We start from the raw sequence: 20424 nt of genomic DNA, 5'->3' as shown, positions 1-20424 counted from the left end.
AGCACCTTCATATAGATAAGCAATCATGTAAAACATTTTCATATTAGCCTTGTTGCAAAAGAAAACAGATTTAAAAAAACCCAGGAAAAATAAAGAAAAGTTTAAAAAGTACACCTCCATCTGCATACAGTCTTCACAGCATGGAAAGGACTTAGAGACTGAACAAGATTGTCCTTCATATCATATCTGACAATTGGTTATCCAACCTTTGATTGAAAATTATTACTAGAGAGAATTTACTGCCTCTTGAGGCAGTCCCATTACAATTTTGGATTACCCCTCCCCCCCCTCCATTTTCATATCTACTACCCTAATTTAGGCCTTCATTATATCCAACTGGATTATTACAACAGCCAGTCCCCCAACTAAAAAAGAAAAAAAAAAAAAACTGCTCAAGAGCCACCTTCTCCATTAGTCTTTTCTGGTTTCTTTCCCTTTTCCTTCTCCCCCCCAGCTGCTAAGTGCATTCATTCCCAAAACTTTTGTATACGTTTCACATCTTATTTATACATACTATCTTCAATTTGAACATATATTCTTCTGAGCATGGGAATTGCTCTTTCATCTCTATCATCATTGCTCAACACATGCCTGGCACATAATATGTATTGAACATGTGAGTGCTGATTGAGAGCCTTCTGTTCCATCCAAACGAATTTATTTCTAGTTCCCAAACATAGCTGGCATGTTTTTATTTCTCAAATACTGCTAAACTTCCCCAGCTTTCTACATATATTTAAGTCCTGTCTTTTTTTTTTTTTTTTTTTAAGTATAGCTAATGTCCTAGTGATTCCATGAAACCTCTGATTGAACTTGGTTATTTCTCCATATTTTAACTACTATAGCATTGATTGTGTGCGTTACTCATATTTGGTATTTAGTGAATGCTCCATTTTTGGTGATTTTTTTATGTAGAAGGCTCATTTTTTTTTTCTTAAACTGTAAGCTCCTTGAGAACATTGCTTCTCTTATATCTCTCCATCTATCTAGGCACAGTGCCTTGGAACACAGGCATTTATGCCTGATATGAAGTATATGTTTGTCTTTTGGAAGAGAGAAGGTATATATTTGTGCAACTTATTGGGAGAATAGAAATGGTGACTGAGTTGGATAGGAGAAGGAGAAAAAAGTAGAAGATATCTAAATGTACATTCTCCTTTCCTTAGTATTTTTTTTAAACTCATTTATCTCAGCCTCTAATTTCTCCCCATCCTTAGGTATAAAACCTTTCTTTTCTCTTCAAAATGCCCTTTCACTGGTTTTTTTTCCATCCAGAACATGAAAAATACTTTTAAAATTCTTCAGTATACAAAGACTAGTATTATGGGTTGCTGAAATTTAGTTTGGGGAAGCTCTAGAACTATAGTTTCTGGTTTTGGTTATGCCATTAATCAGTCCTGTGACTGCAAACTAGTTACATAAACCGCCCATATCTCGATTTCCCCATATACAAAAGGAAGTGATCCGATGATTTGTTTTCTAGAACATAAGTACTAACAAATTTTAATATTCAGTGCTGAATAAATGTCAAAGATAAAAGCTAGCTTCTCCCTGCCATCAGTCCCACAATAGAAAAGAGAAAGAACTACAAAATGCCTAGCATGTGGCTCATTTGAGAAAACTAAACTAATGTCCAACACAAAAGGAATTTAGTCTCTCAAGGAAAATATGACCAGAAACAAACACAAATACCTATCCATTTATTTATCTGTCTAGTTTCATATTTAATTGTGCTGAATTCTGGCTTTGAAACAAGTTTGGTGGAAGATGATACCTAATACCCAGAATGTTCTGTAAAATACAGAGAAGAGAGGCCCTCTTATACATTGCAGCTAATGATGTCAATGGCATGTTCTTTCTTTCCCTCCCACCCCTGGCTCTTGCCTTACCTGGTTGTGGACAGTGTTTAGCTGGTTGTTAAAGGTCATGGTTAGGTTGGTAGATGTGCTGGGGGCCACGTGGGTGATGAAAGGTGTTTTACTCTGGTTCACTGTATCATACATATTCACCCGGCGTTTGCAAATCTCCATGTTCTGGAAGCAAGACTTGACACTTTTCATCAAGAAAGAAAGGGGGACAAAAAAAAAGGGAAAGAAGATGAAAGGAGACAAAAGAATTGGGGCAAAAGGAGATGTGGATGGGAAGGAGGTAGAGAATAGAAAGTGTTAAAAAGGACTTAATGAAATCAACAACAAAATTTCAACTTTAAAGTTAAAATTTCCTGTTTCTCTGTCTAAGCAAAGACTATGTATTAGCAATAGGTTGAAATTCTTTAAAGAAAGGAAAGGAAAAAAAATATTCCTACCACCCATTGGTAACCAACCCAATTGGTAGCATATACAGCTACTTAGTGGATCTAGTTGAATCTTATATTCTTTATATTTTCAACAATCCTCTAGTCAAAAGGTTCTTAACCTTTTTTTGGCAGTCTGAATGTTTTTTAAGTGATAAAATAAAATATGTAGAATTATAAGGAAAAAATTAGTTATAGAAATAGTAAAAAAAAAAAAAAAAAAAAGTTCACTAACTCCAGTTTAAGATCCCATGCTCTAGCTCATTATTTCTATTCTTAATTTCAATCCTTAAAAGGTTTTTATGCACATAAATATAATTTTAAGGCCTTTAAGAGTAGAAACCACATTTTCTCCCTCTTTATGTATATCCCATTGTGTCTAGTACATTATGGAAACTTCCTGATTTGTCAACATTTTGATACAAATGGCTGTTTGGCCCCAACTTCCACTCTGTTCCTGAGGCTATTCTCTGTTTTTCACTCTAATTCCAGAAGAGCCAGAGGTCCTGAGGATGACTATCATCTGAAGGCTGGCTCAGATATAATTGCTTGACCCAACAACTTTTCTTTTCTCTACTACATCCTTTATTTTCTCTCAGGAGTATTGTGTTCACATACCAGTAAGGTACATGTTTCCTTATGCATAAATATCAGTTTTTAACTCCTCTTTTCCCCTCCCTCTTTTTCTCCTCATTAATTATAAGTTAAAAGGGGGAGGGAGGGAAGCCTATACAGATAACATCTGAGCAGAGGATTTTACTTCTTTATTGAGTAAACTGAGACTCTTATTCATGAGCTTTTTCTTCACTCCACAAATCTCTAGACACCCTCCTTTACTCTGGCTCCCTTCCGCCAAGGTTTGATAATGAGGTGATGTTTCTCTTTGCTGAAGCCAACTTCTTTCCACAGGTCTTTTAAATCACTCTCTTCTGTCTTCTCTAGTACATTTGTCTCTTAATCATCTCCTCTCTTCAACTTCACCAATGTCTCCTCTCTTTTAGCCTTCAAACAAACCCTCTATCCTAGAGCTTACTCTATTCTCAAGTTATTGTTGTATATCTCTTTACTTTTTCAGTTAAATTCCTATAATATGCTGTTTTCATTTGTTGCCTGAACATCCTTTCACACTCCAATCCTTAACAGTTTGACTCCTTATAACCTCATAATTCAACAAATTACTCTCTCCAAAATGATCACTTATCTTGAAAGGCCAAATCTATTGGTTTTCTTAGTGCTTATCCTTCTTGACCTCTATGTTTCGATGTTGTGGGTTACTTCCTCCCCTTTTTTCTTTAGGCTTTTGTGACTTTGCCATTTCCTAGTTCTTTTATTTGTAACACTCCTTAACTGTAAGTGTACTCAAAGTTGTGTTCTAGGCCTTCTCTTTTCTCCTTATTCATATAAACTATTTCCATATCCCCTTATATCCTATATCTTGTTGACATTATCCCTTGGCTTTATCTTGTCTATATGGATCTATATCAAAGGGGAGATTCTAGGGATATCTCAAACTCAACATGACCAAAACTTTATAACTCGTTCATTATTGTTGCTTCCCCAATCCATCTCTTTCAGAATTCCTTTTTCCTATTGAAGGCAACAAAATCCTTCTAGTCTCTCAAGTGTCTTACTTCAGCATTATTTTCAACTTTTTATTCTCCTTTACCCTGCAAATTTAAGCAGTTATCAGATCTAAGTTTATCTATCTCTACAATATTTTTTGTATTTAACCCTTTATCTTTAATCATGTAGCTAATGACTTAATTCAGGCCCTACCACCTCATCTGAATTAATGCAGTGTCTTCCTACATGGCTTTTTGCCTCATGTTTCTATTCATTCCAATCCATTTTCCAAAAGAAATCTGCCAAAGAGATTTTCCATAAGCTTAGATGAAATGGAATGACTAGTTTATCCAATAAACTCCAATGGCTTCCTACTATTTACAGAATAAAATATAAACCTACTGGCTTTTAAAATCCTTCACAGCCTAGGCTTAACCTACTTTTTTTAGCCTTCTCCATTATTTTCCTTCTTGAATTCATGATTCAGCCAAACTGGCTTTCTTTCTCTTCTTCATACCCAGTATTCTATCTTTTATCTCTGTGCCTCTGAAATGGCCTTCCTCCAATGCCTGGCTTTCATTCTCTTCATTTTTGACAATTGAAGTGTAAGTTCTCTTCTATATGAAGTCTTTCCTGATGCCCTGTCCTCCTATTGTGTAATCATGTGTATTTATTCTCTTTATCTCTGTGTGGTTATCTATTAGTTTTCTTCCCTGATAGAGTAGAAGAAGCTACTTGAGAGTAAAGAATGTTTCATTCTTTGTTTTTGCTTCTCTAATATTCAGCACAGTGCCTGGCATAATACTAGGGACCTAAGAAATGTTTAATGATTGCTTACAATGATGCCAGTGGCATATGTATTAAAGAAAAATATACCAGAGTATAGAGTACCCAGAGATCTCCTTCAGAACTGCCTTCTTGTTGTCCTCTTAATTAAATATAGTTTTCTTCATATTCTCCATATTGTATTTATATCGACAACATCTAATAAGGTTATAAAATTTTGAGTTGGAAAGGTTTAAGACATCACCTGATCTAATCTCTTCATTTTACAGATGAAGAGACTGAGGCCCCAGGATAGTTAAAGGATTTCCTCAAGTTGAAAAGTAATACTGAGTGTAATATTATATAACAGTTTTCTTCTCAGACCTTGGAATAGAACTAAAAGAGACTTTGGAATCATGTGGCCCAGGTTCCTGCCTTCAGGCAGGTGAATTTATAAATTATCCAGGACACATGGTTTCTTGATTATTTTCTTGACATAGAGACACGACAAACCTTTCCAGTAATTCATCCCACCATCCTATCACCACAACAATTTAAAAAATCTTCCTTTCTGACTACCAAAGTTTTTTTGGTCTTAATTTAAGTCCATTTCTTCTTGTGTTAATCTTGTATGGAAACAGAAAAATGCCTAGCCAGCTGTTTAAAGACTCATGTCCTCTTTATATTCTTATATACAAATATACTGCATATATCCAATATCAATCAAGGCTAGCTAGGGATGAGGGTCAACGCTTAGAATTCAGGCCTAGTTAGTTATAGTCATGGTAGTGCTAACAGAGATCATTTAATAAACAATAATTAAGCATCTATAATGTATCAGGCACTGCTGAGACTGGGTCCATTTTAGGGTGGGCTAAAAATAATTCTACCATTTAATATTTAAAATAATTGTACTTTAGGATTATTGTCATCATTGGCACAACCATCTGTATATGGTTCCCCAGTGTTTAGAAGGGCCTGATAATTCACCTAGTCTTGGCTGTCTCCTATTTTCCCACTGTTCTTTTTTTTAAAAAAATTGTTATAAAATACCAAGAAGTAGGCTTACTGTGTACTATGGGGAAAATCAAGCAAATGTGTCATGGTAACAAAAGGATGGTTCAGGGTTTCGATTGGCGTGACCCTCTTATCTGCATCGATGGTCAGCATCTTCTTCAATAGGTCTATAAACTCTCGTCGGTCAGCTTTTTCCACTAACATGTCGCTTCCTTCCAGATCTGTGGTCATATTCACCTAGAGAGAGATCAGGTCAAGTCAGGGTGGATCCTTCCCTTGACCCTCTCTGCTTGTTTTGCTTTAGCTCACTCTTAGCCCACACTATACCCCAATAGGTTACATCTTGCATTTCAAGGGACTAGGTAACAACTCCTCACAGCAATTCTTAGCTAATTTGACTGCTCAGGATGTGGTTTAGGACTCTGTCATAGAGGCATGAGAGCAAAAGAACCTCTCAGATATAAGCCTACTAAAGAATAAGTTATGAGCTTATCAATATTTTGACCCCTTAAAGTGACCCCTTAAAATTTGTCATTTTTCTTTATAAAAAAAACAATAATGACAGTTGAGCAATAATAAGTCAGGAAAAAGTTACTTTATGAATAATCTTTTCTAATCTAAATATTATCACCCCATGGTACAATCAGATACTGAATGCCACCTCTAATTTTTTTTTTAAGTTGCAACAAAATTTATTTCACAGCCGGAATTCTTTTTCTATTTTGAAAATGCCTTCCCTGGAATGCTCTCTAATCAACATAGATAGAGGGGTCAGAGTTCAATGTTTGTAGTTTACATATCTGCTAAGATTCTTATTCTCCATGACTTGCTTTATTTTTCTAAGATGCTTTCTGCAGACTATTTTCTGTTGATCCATTATAACATTACTTCAAAGTAAGAAACATAGCAGTTTCATCAAAATCTTTGCTGATTCTAGTTATAGGAAAAGATTTTCAAAATGTTATATCCCTACTCTACAAGGCTTCAGTATAATTTTGTTATTATTAAAGAGTTTTATTTTGGCATGATTCTAGACTAATTTTTCACACTTAATCTAGTAACTTATACTTATTATAAAAATAATTCATTCTTTAAGTTTACTGATATTACTAAATTCTTCTAAAAGAAATATCAGCAGAATAGGTAATTACTTGTCTTGCAAAATGAATTCCTTTACTGCTAAGTCTTGTGCCCAAAATATCATGCTTTTAAGATATTTCACAGGCCTAAACACAATAACCTTACCAAAGCTTAATTAGGCTTATGTATATCTTATACCCATCTTCAAAGTAATTCAGGGCCAAATAACATGACTGAGTGGTTTGTGGATTTCCACCAGTCATTCTTCATTTCATCTGTCAAAGATTTTGGCATTCATTAAGTCTTTTTGTACTGGATAATCAAAAGGTTCCACTTACCCATAAAGCTTACCTGTGCCATGTCATCCAAACAGTTAAAAATGTACTTCCTTGCTTCCTTGGACTTAATCCCTGTCTCTGCTTCATGGTCGTCTGGTGTCTGGTCAAAATACGTAAGAACTGACTGATTATCTGAATTCCTCCTAGATCAGCATGAGTAGCACACTTAGCAATTCTAGTCTATGATCCCTTCCCTTTATTTCAAAGGCTTTCAATTTTTCAAACTTCCTCAAAACCTTACTCAGTGAAAAACCTCTAGGTTTCAAAATGATCTCTACTGATCAGACTGTTCCCTCCTTCCAAGGCTAATCTGACAGATGAAGAGGAACTTCTTACCTTTAGCCTCCACAAAGGATATGGTGAGTCTGTATCACGGTTGAAAAACCTTGTTGTCTTTGTTCCTGCACTTAATAAATATTCTGCTGGCAAACCTTGTGTTTGTGAAATATATCGAATCTATGAAAGAAGAGAGAATAAGGTTAGGGTATCGCTGACCTTCTGTTGGGTTGGTGACAAGGAGATTTGCGGGTAAAAGAAATTACAATTTTATACATAAAAACAAAAAGAAAAGAAATATTTGAGGAGGTGAAAGAATAGGAAAGAAAAATGGAAAAATTTAAAGGAATAATGTTTGAATTCTGAAAAGGTGGGGTTAAGTAGATATTTTTAAAAAATCAACAACAAAAATGCCTATGTATGTTATATAAAATATAAAATTTTAATCTATCACATTTTCCACAAGTGGAAATAAAGAAAATTAAATGGAGACTTGTGGAACTATCTTGACTCACCTGATCATACTCTGATGCTCCTGGGTATAAAGGCCAACCCAAAAATAGCTCTGCAATGACACAACCCAAGGACCACATGTCAATTGCCTCACAAAAAGGTAAACCAAGGATAATTTCAGGAGCTCTGAAAAAAAAAAAATTGAAACTACTTAGCAAATTTAAGACATAAGTGTGTGTTCATGACTTTTGAACTATGCATAATCTGTAAAAATGACAACTGTGATTGTAAAGCATTTCGCATGTATATGTCCTTTCATCCTTATAATAATATATATTGATCATATTAACTTATTGATCCTTAAAATAACTAAATGATGCAGATATTACAGGTAGTTTTATGCCCATCTTCAAGGATAAAACCTGTAACCTCAACTTATTAGTAATATACTCAAATGAGTTAACTCTCTTAGACATATTCAGGTAAGTATTTTCTAGTTTGATTACTGATTCTTTTAATATAGATATCCCTTTCACCACTATAGACTCCAATCCCTTTATATTGTAACAGATGGACTTTTGGAATTGCTGTAGCCAAAAAAGATTTGTTCTATAATAGCTGGGATTTCCCCCCCCCCCTCTTTTTGTATTCTTAATGCATGTATTAGCACAATGTGGCACTTAATAAATGTTTGCCGATTGATAGCCAAGTTTCTTATAATGAGCTCTCCTCTATTTAGAGTGTAGAGATAGGCCTAAAAGTATTAGCATGATTGAGGAGGAAAAACCAAAACCCAAATAAACAACTAAAACTTGCTTTTGATTATGTTGAATTTCGAAAAAACCCAAAAAATCACTTGCCTAAAGTCTCTCAAAAAGTTATCTGAGTAACTTTATTATTATGAAATTAACTAACCTATGCTTTGTTTTTTATCATATATTTCTCATCTTTTAAATTCTAGCATGTATGTAGTCTATATAAAATTGCTTACTGTTTTAAGAAGTGAGAAAATATGGAACTCAATATTTTATTAACAATGCCAAAAATTGTTTTTATGTGTAATTGGAAAAAGTAAAATACTATTAAAAATAAATTTGTAAATCTTATAAAAAGTGTTTATATGTTAAAAAGGATTTACTTATCATTATGAAGAGGAAAAGTAATATCTTCTTCCCTTTTTAGTTCTGTTTTTTGTTTTCTTTAAATAATTAAAATAAAATAATCATAACCTCAGCTCTTGTTTCTTGATTTTTTCCATTTAAAATTTCCCTTTCTGAGTGTTCCAAATCATTATTGATCAGAGAAATGCAAATTAAGACAACTCTGAGATACCACTACACACCTGTCAGATTGGCTAAGATGACAGGAAAAAATAATGATGAATGTTGGAGGGGATGCGGGAAAACTGGGACACTAATGCATTGTTGGTGGAGCTGTGAACGAATCCAACCATTCTGGAGAGCAATCTGGAATTATGCCCCAAAAATTATCAAATTGTGCATACCCTTTGATCCAGCAGTGTTTCTATTGGGCTTATATCCCAAAGAAATACTAAAGAAGGGAAAGGGACCTGTATGTGCCAAAATGTTTGTAGCAGCCCTGTTTGTAGTGGCTAGAAACTGGAAAATGAATGGATGCCCATCAATTGGAGAATGGCTGGGTAAATTGTGGTATATGAACGTTATGGAATATTATTGTTCTGTAAGAAATGACCAGCAGGATGAATACAGAGAAGATTGGCGAGACTTACATGAACTGATGCTAAGTGAAATGAGCAGAACCAGGAGATCATTATACACTTCGACAATGATATTGTATGAGGACATATTTTGATGGAAGTGGATTTCTTTGACAAAGAGACCTAACTGAGTTTCAATTGATAAATGACGGACAAAAGCAGCTACACCCAAAGAAAGAACACTGGGAAACGAATGTGAACTATCTGCATTTTTGTTTTTCTTCCCGGGTTATTTATATTTTCTGAATCCAATTCTCCCTATGCAACAAGAGAACTGTTCTGTTCTGCAAACATATATTGTATCTAGGATATACTGCAACATATCCAACATATAAAGGACTGCTTGCCATCTAGGGGAGGGGGTGGAGGGAGGGAGGGGAAAAAAAAATCGGAACAGAAACGAGTGTCAATATAAAGTAATTATTAAATAATAAAAACAAACAAACAAACAAAAAAAATTTCCCTTTCCAAATATTCCTGAGTAGATTATCTCCTATTACTGAATTCTAGAAGAGTAAATTACAAAAATAAAAATCATTTATCAGTTTTGTGATTCACTAGTTTTGCGGAATAAGTGCCTCAAAAGCTATTACAGTAATTTATGTATCTAGTTGCACTATACCATTTGATATAAAGATATAATGGCTTGGGATAATAATGCGAAAATTCTTAACTAAGTTTGTCCTCAATTAATTTAGTAAAAAGTTTTAATTGTTTACAAAGCTGATCTTTTATACCATGTAAGCCAAAACCATCAATTTTATAAACTTATGTTACATTCTTTCTATACTCGTTACATTCCCTACTTGCAGAATTGGGCTTCTCATACTGGGAGAACAGTTCTAGGGCACAGAAGGAAAAAGAAGCAACTGCCTTTAAGGATCTTTAACTAGTTCTATTCTCTCCCTTGGTCCCCCTATTCCTTCTCCTCAGACCCAAAACCATGTGGCTTAATAGAAAAGGCTGGATTTGAAGACTGGAACGATCTGAGTTTGAATCCTACTCTGATAGGTGAGCTTTTGCCTCATCTTGTCTCAAATTAGGTCTTCACACCATTTCCCAGGCATCTGTATTTCTATGCTGCCTGCCCTCCATTAAGCTCATCTTCTTCTAACCATAATCTTAGAAGATATTAATAAAACTGATAACCACTCAGGCTTGGAATAAGGATTAAATGAGATGAAAATACTTTGCAAACCTATTGCTGCTGTCCAGAACCTTTGCCTGGGCTATTGACCCCTCTGTTACCTAGTTGGTTATCCTAAGTTGTTGATTTTTTCCTGTTTGACTTACAGGAATCTGAGCTTTTTTTCTTTTTATTTTTTTAAACTAATCCAGGCGACATTCTTGAACTTAATTCTTTATCTCCCTAAACTTTTGTTACCTTCCACCTCTTGGGTTTTTGTTGACTTCTTTGCAAAACTTCTCTTCTCTCCCCGCCCACCTGTGATTTATGATATTTGACAGACTTTTTCCTATTTAACTAAACTCTCAGGGCAGTTCTGAATAGAACTGACTTGAAGAGATGTATATACAGACTATATATGTGTGTGTGTGTGTGTGTGTGTGTGTGTGTGTGTGTATACATATATATATATATATATATATATATATATATATATATATATTCTGATCTGAGGAGACGAAATACATTCAGTAAATATTTACATAGTAGTAGTATTAACTAATTTACATACCACTTTTTGAAGTTTCCAAAATGTTTTTCTCACAGTACCCTTTGAGGTAGCTTATACAATGCTATTTCTATTTTGCAATATTTATTTCTGTTTTATAAGGAAATAGACACTGAAAGATTAAATGATATATCCAAGACCACACATTTATTTAAAATAGCAGTCAGGATTGACAAAAATCTTCCTACTCTACAACCCAATGTTTCCTGTTACGTTACTATTCTCTTTGTATTAGGGAAGGGAGGAGATTGCTGTTAGCTGAGCTGGTTCAAAGGAGAGATAGGGATTAAGTTGGATCCTTAATGACCAGTAAGATCTCTAAGCATAGATAGAAGTAAGGGAAGGGGGGAATAAACAGAAGTATAAATTACATGCCTAGAACTGTGCATGATTTGCCTGCTCAAATTTCTATTCTAAAATAGGCAAGCACATTCACTAGCTAGTTCTTTTTTTTAATTTTAATTTTAATTTTTTAATAGCTTTTTATTTACAAGATATATGCATGGGTAATTTTTCAGCATTGACAGTTGCAAATCTTTTGTTCCAACTTTTCCCCTCCTTCTCCCCTACAACCTCCCCCAGACGGCAGGTTGACCAATAAGTACAATATATGTATACATGTTCATACTCACTAACTAGTTCTTGAGGCCAATATTACCTTTTCGAAAACCTTGGCTTCTTTAAATACAGTATAATACTATAAATTTGGTTTCAGTCTCCTCAGCATCCATGTGGATGGGAGAATGGACATTGACTTTTTGTATTACTTCAGTCCTCAAATAACTGGAAGCTGCCTTTTATCTTCCTTCCTAATGGAAATCTTCCTTAGTTCACTCAACCTTTGGATCTCTATGTTCTCCTCTACTTCTTAAGATCCTTTCAAGTTCTAAATGTATGACCCTATATTTTCTCTCTGGCTTACAACATAGGCATCCACAGGTCTCCAAAAATCTTATCTTCAGTTTCATAACACCAAAACTATTTTAAACATACAGTGACACCAAAGAATGAGGATGTTTGTTTCTTTAGGTTTGTTATATACATACAGCATGATACTGAAATACCACACTGCTCTAAAAAAGAATAAATATCACCTCTCAATACGTTAAGGCTGAAACATTTATCTATGCTGGATATGTTGACAGCTCTCATACATGCAGTTCATAGAGTAACTAGATGGAATACTTTCACAACAGATGTTGGAAACTAACAACTGCCTTTTAAGATAATCCCATTGGAACGAGTTTTTTATAGTGTGTTTTTGTTGTTTCAAGGACACGATTTGAGCTATAGTATCCAAATCTGTTTTATGACTTAATGTTCACTCAATGGTATAATATCCTGCAGACAGAAATAAATAATATACTCTTGCTTTCAAGGACCTTGCCATCTAGGTGGAGTGCCATATGTGTGTGAGTCTATATATTTATATATAGACTCACACACATTCACACAATGTAAAGTTTTAGAATATAAATGCCTAAGTATACACAGTGTGCTGAGATTAGACAGAGAAATCCCTTTTAACTAGGCAATTAGGGAGATCTTCATGGAGGTGGAGGAAATATTGGAGCTAGACCATAAGGAATTCTGTACACTGCTCTTGCTTTCTCTATTTCATTGTAGATTTTAGAATTAGAGTCTTACAAGTTATCCAGGTACTCTGATACTTTCCAGTAACGGCTTGCTCTTTGGCATGAGAGCTAATCTCATTGCTAGATAGCTCAGGAAAAAAAAAAAAAGTCATCCCTCTCCAACTTCTACCTATTGGGTATAGTTCTGTCTTCTAAAATAGCAGCGCCACCTGAGAACAATTGATTGAGTGAAAGCAATTAGACATAATACTCCTAGTTGTTATTCTATCTGATCATAGCAACGAAGGTAATAAAACAGTCTGGATTGCAGGACTCATGCTGAAATTCTCACTCATACCAGAACTCTCTGACCAATTATGAGATCTGAGTAAGTATCCTATTCCCTTTGTATTATTTTAATAAAAGTAGTTTAAGATTTAGCTACAATCTTTAACTTGGTGTAATGTATCTAGAGGATTAACTGAAAATTCTTGAATTTACTGTGACAGTATATTCAGGAGAACATTATTTAACTTTTCCAAACTTCAGTAATTTTTTTTTTTTGTTTTATTTTACTAGGAGATTAGGAAGTTAAATTAAAGAAGGCCACATGAATGATGGAATTTGAACCTTGTAAAAACAAATATACTATATCATCTTAAAAATGGTTTGTCATCATTAAGACAACTCTGAGATACCACTACACACCTGTCAGATTGGCTAAGATGACAGGAAAAAATAATGATGAATGTTGGAGGGGATGCGGGAAAACTGGGACACTAATGCATTGTTGGTGGAGTGGTGAACGAATCCAACCATTCTGGAGAGCAATCTGGAATTATGCCCCCAAAATTATCAAATTGTGCATACCCTTTGATCCAGCAGTGTTTCTATTGGGCTTATATCCCAAAGAAATACTAAAGAAGGGAAAGGGACCTGTATGTGCCAAAATGTTTGTGGCAGCCCTGTTTGTAGTGGCTAGAAACTGGAAAATGAATGGATGCCCATCAATTGGAGAATGGCTGGGTAAATTGTGGTATATGAATGTTATGGAATATTATTGTTCTGTAAGAAATGACCAGCAGGATGAATACAGAGAGGACTGGCGAGACTTACATGAACTGATGCTAAGTGAAATGAGCAGAACCAGGAGATCATTATACACTTCGACAACGATATTGTGTGAGGACATATTTTGATGGAAGTGGATTTCTTTGACAAAGAGACCTGAGTTTCAATTGATAAATGACGGACAAAAGCAGCTACACCCAAAGAAAGAACACTGGGAAACGAATGTGAACTATCTGCATTTTTGTTTTTCTTCCTGGGTTATTTATACCTTCTGAATCCAATTCTCCCTATGCAACAAGAGAACTGTTCGGTTCTGCAAACATATATTGTATCTAGGATATACTGCAACATATCCAACATATAAAGGACTGCTTGCCATCTAGGGGAGGGGGTGGAGGAAGGGAGGGGAAAAAAAAAATCGGAACAGAAACGAGTGTCAGTATAAAGTAATTATTAAATAAAAATTAAATTTAAAAAAAAATGGTTTGTCATCATTATTAGAAATCCTAGGATTGAACTGTGGTGTATGAAATCCCTCCCCCAAAACAGATGACTGGAAAAAAATTCCAATTTGCATTGGCATAAGTAGTCAAATTGGGAAAGTAGGTTTTAGTTATATCTATATTTAGTCTGTTGTTTATTACAAAATCAGAGAAACCCTCATCCCATGGATATGACACCTTCATATGCCAGTGACCTGGAGAAGTATGCAGGACATTAAATGAAGTAATACAGAACCAGTAAGAAACAGTAAGGATATGAAGAATAAAGAAGCTATTTAGATATACTATTTAGAAAAGGGAAAAAAAAAAAACTGGCTATGAAGCACAATGACTGATGAAAGAGGTAGAAATGCATGGGGGCACCAGATAAGTATACTAATCCACCAGGAATAATTCAGATAGAATAGGCTGGAAAGAATGCAGAAAGTTAGGGCTATAGGTTTAAGAAAGACAGGCTAGTTAATAGAAATGTTTTACTGAGGTTTAGAAAGCATAGAAATTGCCTGAATAAGGTTCTGGTGGACAGAAAAAACTTTATTTTTCACAAACCAAGCAAATTGAGAGAAATATTTTTCTAACTTGGAAACTATAGAAATAACTGAGGATTTGGGCAGCCAGGTGGTGCAGTGGATAAAGCACCAGCCCTGAAGTCAGGAGGACCTGAGTTCAAATTTGGTTTTAGACACAACACTTCCTAGCTGTGTGACCCTGGGCAAGTCACTTAATCCCAAATGCCTCATTAAAAATAAAGAAAAGAAAAAGAAAGAAAGAAAGAAAAGAAATAATTAAGAATTGACTTAATGAGAAAGGGCAAGATGAGACAAGAAGGATGTGCTGAACATCCTGAAAAGACATGAGGCTGATTCATGTACCGGCAACAGGAGCTGAAAAGCTTCTAAAATGCTTTTATAAATAGGCAATGCATATTTGCATAGCATGGATGAGAAAACTGAAGCTTCCAGTGCTAACGTGATTTGTCCATATCACACAGCTATTAAATTGGAGAATAAGAACTAGAATCCAGCTTTCTGACTCCAAGTCCATTGTTCTTCCCTGTTGCACCATGTTGACTCACTGGTCTGTTAATTTCTGATAAGATTAAGTGAATACTGATACTGTACTTAAAGTTATCTAATTTATTAATAAGTTTGTAGCTATTTCTTTCAAAACAGTATAGTGTCAAAACGGTTTTTGATTGAAGACTAGATAATGTACTCTGAACATTGTAGGAGAGGGAACAGAATAAAGGGGAAAGGTTTTAAACCTTATAGGCATGTGCATCTTTGGGGAACCCTTGTTTGCTGTTCTGGCAGTTCTATTGAGGGGAAAAACCTAACAATTTCTGGTGACAATCGGTTTCAAAGTAGGAAAAATATGTGGAACTGTGAAGAATAAGAAGGAATTCTCAATTTGTCTTCTCAAACTATGAGTGTACAAGAAATACACAAAGTGGAAAAATAAGTGGGGAAAACAGAGCAATGACTTCATATATATGCCTTAAAGGAGACTTCCTCAGCAATTTCATAACCTAGTGATTATAAAACAAATAGAGTTCTGTTATTCCCCAGTACTGTTCTGTTACTTGAATCATGCCCCACAGCTCTGGCATCATGACCAGAATCCTCCTTTCTCTTTCACATTTATTGTGGTTTTGAGGAACTGTGGGTTTCTTTAAGTCTCAGTACTTTGCTCCTGCTCTTGTTTTGTTGAAGTCTTTCCTCTGGTGAATTGGTCATCTCCTGACTTGCTCATTCTCTTTAGCTCAAACTTCTACACCAGAGCTCTAGGCACTTCTTCAGCTGCCTACCTGGAAATCCCACTGTCATCTCAAACTTGACACATCCTAAACAGGAAACCAACATTCTCAACCACTAAATAGCGTTTTCTCTTCCCATATCCTAATTTTTGTTATCAGTCCTACTATCTTTAATCATTTAGATTTTAAAATCTCCCTATTTCAGAATTAGAATCTCTGATTTTACAGTTTAGAGACCACCTAACGCAATAGTTGATAAATGAGTAAGCTGGTTTGAAGGAGTGACTTATTCAAGACCACATAGCTAGTTCATGGCAGAGCAGAGATTTGAACCCAAGTCTTTTGACTCCCAAGTTCTAATCTCTTTTTAATGTTTCCTGCTGCTTTAGTCACCAAATCAGGGCATTTTCTTCAAAATGTTTCAGCTATCTGTCTTTTTCTCTCCATTGTTAGGATCACTTTACTTCCAGTTCATATGATAGTCTGTTTCACCTCCCCACCAGCTATTCTAGATACCCTTTTGTTTTTGTCTTCCCATATTAGAATGTAAGCTCCTTGCCAATAAATCCTATATACTCCCCATCAGATTAATCTCTTGAATGATCAGACTCATCTGGGCCTGATGGGTAAGGGAAAATCTTATATCTGAATCTGGGTCTATTCATTTTCCAGCAGGCTGTACTCCTCTGGAATTATTCATTGTGCCCCAGAAATCTTTTCATTGTGGAAGATTACTTCAGTCCTGGGACTCATATCTCTGAAGTATTATGCTCCTAACTCCATCTTTCCCTCCCTCCACTGAGATTGGAGGGGTTCTTTCAGAACTTTTATTTAAAGAGGGTGCCCGACCAGCCATCTCTTTGTTTCCCCCAGACTACTTGCTGTATAGTTGGTTTTTCAGTTATGTCATGACTTGTTTTGGGCCAGAACTCTGAATTTGAAACAAAGGATTCTTACAAGGTACTAAGTCAATGGAATTGATAGAGACCAAATAGTTATCTAATTTAGCATGGTGCTTAACCTTTTTCTAGTTCAGTACATATACTTAGTCCTTACTATTGTTCTACAAGATTCACACCTTTGATAAGAGAGCATACAAGCTCAGATAAACTTAGCCAAAATAAGAACTAGGGAAGATAGAGAAGTGGTGGCAGGCTGGTCTTCGCTTTTCCATTGAAACCAAGATGGGGAAGGCCTCCAGAAAACTAGCCGAGCCCCACGTGAAGGAGACAATAAAAGATTTGGACTTTAACCTCTGGCTACTCTTGTGGTGATTACTGAACTGAAACAAAGGCTGCTTCCAGAGACCCCAAGAAAACCTCAACAGAGAACATTACAATGACTCATTTGGGGTTTTCTTAGTAAAGATACAGGAGTGGTTTGCCATTTGCTTCTGCAGCTCATTTTGCAGATAAAGAACTGAAGCAAAGAGGACTAAGTGACTTGTCCAAAGTCACACAGCTAGTGAGTGTCTGAGATCTGAAATGTGAATTAGGAAGTTTAGCCTTCCTGACTCCAGGCCTGGTGCAGTATCCATTGTATCACCTATCTGCCCCCAGGATACATTCCTCTGAAATTCTCCCTCCTGCCACAGCTCAGAGCCTTCTCCTTGATCTCATCTACTTCTCATCCCTCTTTTTATACCTTCTTCATTAGATTGTAAGCTCCTCAAGGGCAAAGTTATTTTTCTTCTTTGTAATTATATTCCCAACATTTAGTGATTGTTGACACACTGGCTTACTGAATGGGATTCTTAGTGGAAGTATGTTTGGGAGGCAATTAGAAAAAGAAAAATTTACTCCCATTCTCTCTTCTCTGTGTCTGTCAGAAAGGGGGAAAAGAGAACTTGCCTATTGGCAAAGGTCAGGGGAGAGAGAGATTTAGTTTGACATATGCATCCTCATGCAGGAAACTGAGGCAAAACAGGTTAAGGGACTTGCAATTATTATGTGTCTGAGGTCACATTTGAACTCAGGTTTTTCTGAGAAGAAAAGTGACTTGCTCAGAGTCAGCTGGCCATACCTTCTAATTATGAAAAAAAAGATGGATCTATGCTAGTGTGCACACATGAGTTCTAAAAACAAAACTTGAGTCATGCTTACCTTGAGAGAAGAGCTAAAAAACAAAAGCTTTGAGTTGTGCTGGGAAACAAACTTCAGAAGGGAATTTTCTCTAGCTTTCTTTGTTGGCTTTCTGTCATAGTAAGTTCTCTTTCTAAAACTGAGAGCTGGAATTAGGCTTATTAAAAGCATTTCTCAGAAGTCTGGCAGTCCTGGGAATTTGCAGTCATTATTATTGTTCTACTAATCTTTAACCATTCAAGCCAAATGATAAAGACTTCACTTTTTGTTCATTCTCTTGCCCTGAGATTGAGGGGAAGTGGAATCTCAATTGACATGTAAGGTATTTATAAAAGGATGGCTCTGCGATATGGTCAAGGAACAAGGTAAATATTGATCCCATCCTTCTAAGGTATTCTCTTGAAATTTCTCTTCCCTAACTTCACATACAAATATTACTTAGAAGAGGAAATGACTCATAAGCCCCTTTATTTGAAATGGAAGATAATCAGTGCTTCTTTCTCAATGGATTCCGCAGTTCTATCCACCAAAATGAAACTGAAGATTCAGTTGATTTTTGCTCTTGTACACTATGGGCACTAAAGATTGACCCCAGTATATAAAACCATAGGCAATTAACATAATATAACTTATTAAGAGTAGTAATAACCATAAAGGCAAAATGGCTCATAAAGAAAGGCCAGACCAAAAAAAAAAAAAAAAAAAAAAAAAAAAGATAAAAGAAAAAGAAAAAGCTATGACAAGGTTAATTTATTTACTTGCCACAAAGTCCATTTTTTATTTACCTCTTGCACACTGTATAACTAAACTTCTCTGTATAACTTTGTTTCATCTATGAAAAGCCTCTGGAAGATGGATATTGGCCATATATACTGCATTTTTGTTGCTGTTCAGACAGTTTTTCAGTCATATTCAATGCTTTATATTCCTTTTGGGGCCTTGGCTTAGACAGTAGTCTGACTTGCCATTTCCTTCTCTACTCATTTATAGATGAGGAAATTGAGGCAAACAGAGTTAAGTGACTTACTCAGAATCACATAGTTAGTAGGTGTCTGAGATTGGGTTTAAACTCAGGAAGATGAGGCTTTCTTACTCCAGGCCTCACCTCGCTGTCCACTGAGCTGCCTACATGTCATATACTGCATTTACATTCAGAAAAATGGTTTTACAGGTAAGTAACCTTTTCTCTGTAAATAGCATTTACTACATGCCGCCAACAAGTCACAGAACTAGATGGAATGCCTAAGAAGGGAGCCTTGTTTGTTGGGAAAAGAACCTGTAAGCCAGAAAGGCCAATCTTAGATTAACTTTTATGGAATATTATTGTTCTATAAGAAATGACCAGTAGGATGAATACAGAGAGGCTTGGAGAGACTTACATGAACTGATGCTGAGTGAAATGAGCAGAACCAGGAGATCATCATACACAGCAACAACAATACTATATGAGGATCAATTCTGATGGATGTGGCTCTCTTCAACTATGAGAGGATCCAAATCAGTTCCAACTGATCTGTAATGAACAGAATCAGCTACACCCAGAGAAAGAACACTTTCTGTTATTGTTTGCTTGCATTTTTGTTTTTTCTTCTCAGGTTATTTTTACCTTCTTTCTAAATCCGATCTTTCCTGTGTAACAAGATAACTGTATAAATATGTATACATATATTGTATTTAACATATACTTAGTACTTAACACACTTAACATGTATGAGACTACTTACTATCTAGAGGAGGGGATGGAGGGAAGGAGGGGAAAAGTTGAAACAAGTTTTTGCAAGGGTCAATGTTGAAAAATTACTCATACTCATATATAAAAAACTATAATAAAAATAATAATTATCGTAAAAGAAAATTTTTGATTCACATAGGATACTAGAATCTTCTAATAAGGGAAGAATTTTCTTTTTCATTTTTCTTTGTATTGTTCAAATCATTTCCTCTATTTCCCCTGATCATTGAATTTGCCAGACATTAAATTTATTGAATTAATTTATTGATTTAATTAAATTTAATTTAGCAAACATTTAAAAAGACATTGCTATTCAGGAATAGCCATGACAGTGAAAAGAGCACTGACTTTTGGGGTCAAATTCCTGCTTTTCTACTTAATGTTTCTGTGACCTTTGGGATAGCATTTAGCCTTTTTAAGTCAGGCATGAAGAACCTTTTTCTGCCAAGGGCCATTTGGATATTTAAAATATTACTTGCAGGCCAAACAA

At 35.3% G+C, this 20424-nt stretch overlaps 1 protein-coding gene across 6 annotated transcripts in view; it reads right to left on the bottom strand.

The window, feature by feature from the left end:
- HIPK2 (homeodomain interacting protein kinase 2) overlaps nt 1–20424 on the bottom strand; it is a 279859-nt gene that overhangs the window by 80382 nt on the left and 179053 nt on the right. For all 6 annotated transcript variants that reach the window (XM_051963526.1, XM_051963527.1, XM_051963528.1 and 3 more), the window contains exons 3-7: nt 7848–7971; nt 7393–7512; nt 7070–7156; nt 5691–5875; nt 1890–2052 (exon numbers count right to left, since the gene is read on the bottom strand). In XM_051963526.1, the coding sequence (XP_051819486.1) occupies nt 1890–2052; nt 5691–5875; nt 7070–7156; nt 7393–7512; nt 7848–7971 (679 nt within the window). The remainder of the gene's footprint in view (nt 1–1889; nt 2053–5690; nt 5876–7069; nt 7157–7392; nt 7513–7847; nt 7972–20424) is intronic.

Source organism: Antechinus flavipes, chromosome 5 (assembly GCF_016432865.1).
Source record: "Antechinus flavipes isolate AdamAnt ecotype Samford, QLD, Australia chromosome 5, AdamAnt_v2, whole genome shotgun sequence".
In the NCBI taxonomy this organism is placed as follows: Eukaryota; Metazoa; Chordata; class Mammalia; order Dasyuromorphia; family Dasyuridae; genus Antechinus; species Antechinus flavipes.
This window is presented reverse-complemented; position numbering and strand designations above follow the sequence as displayed.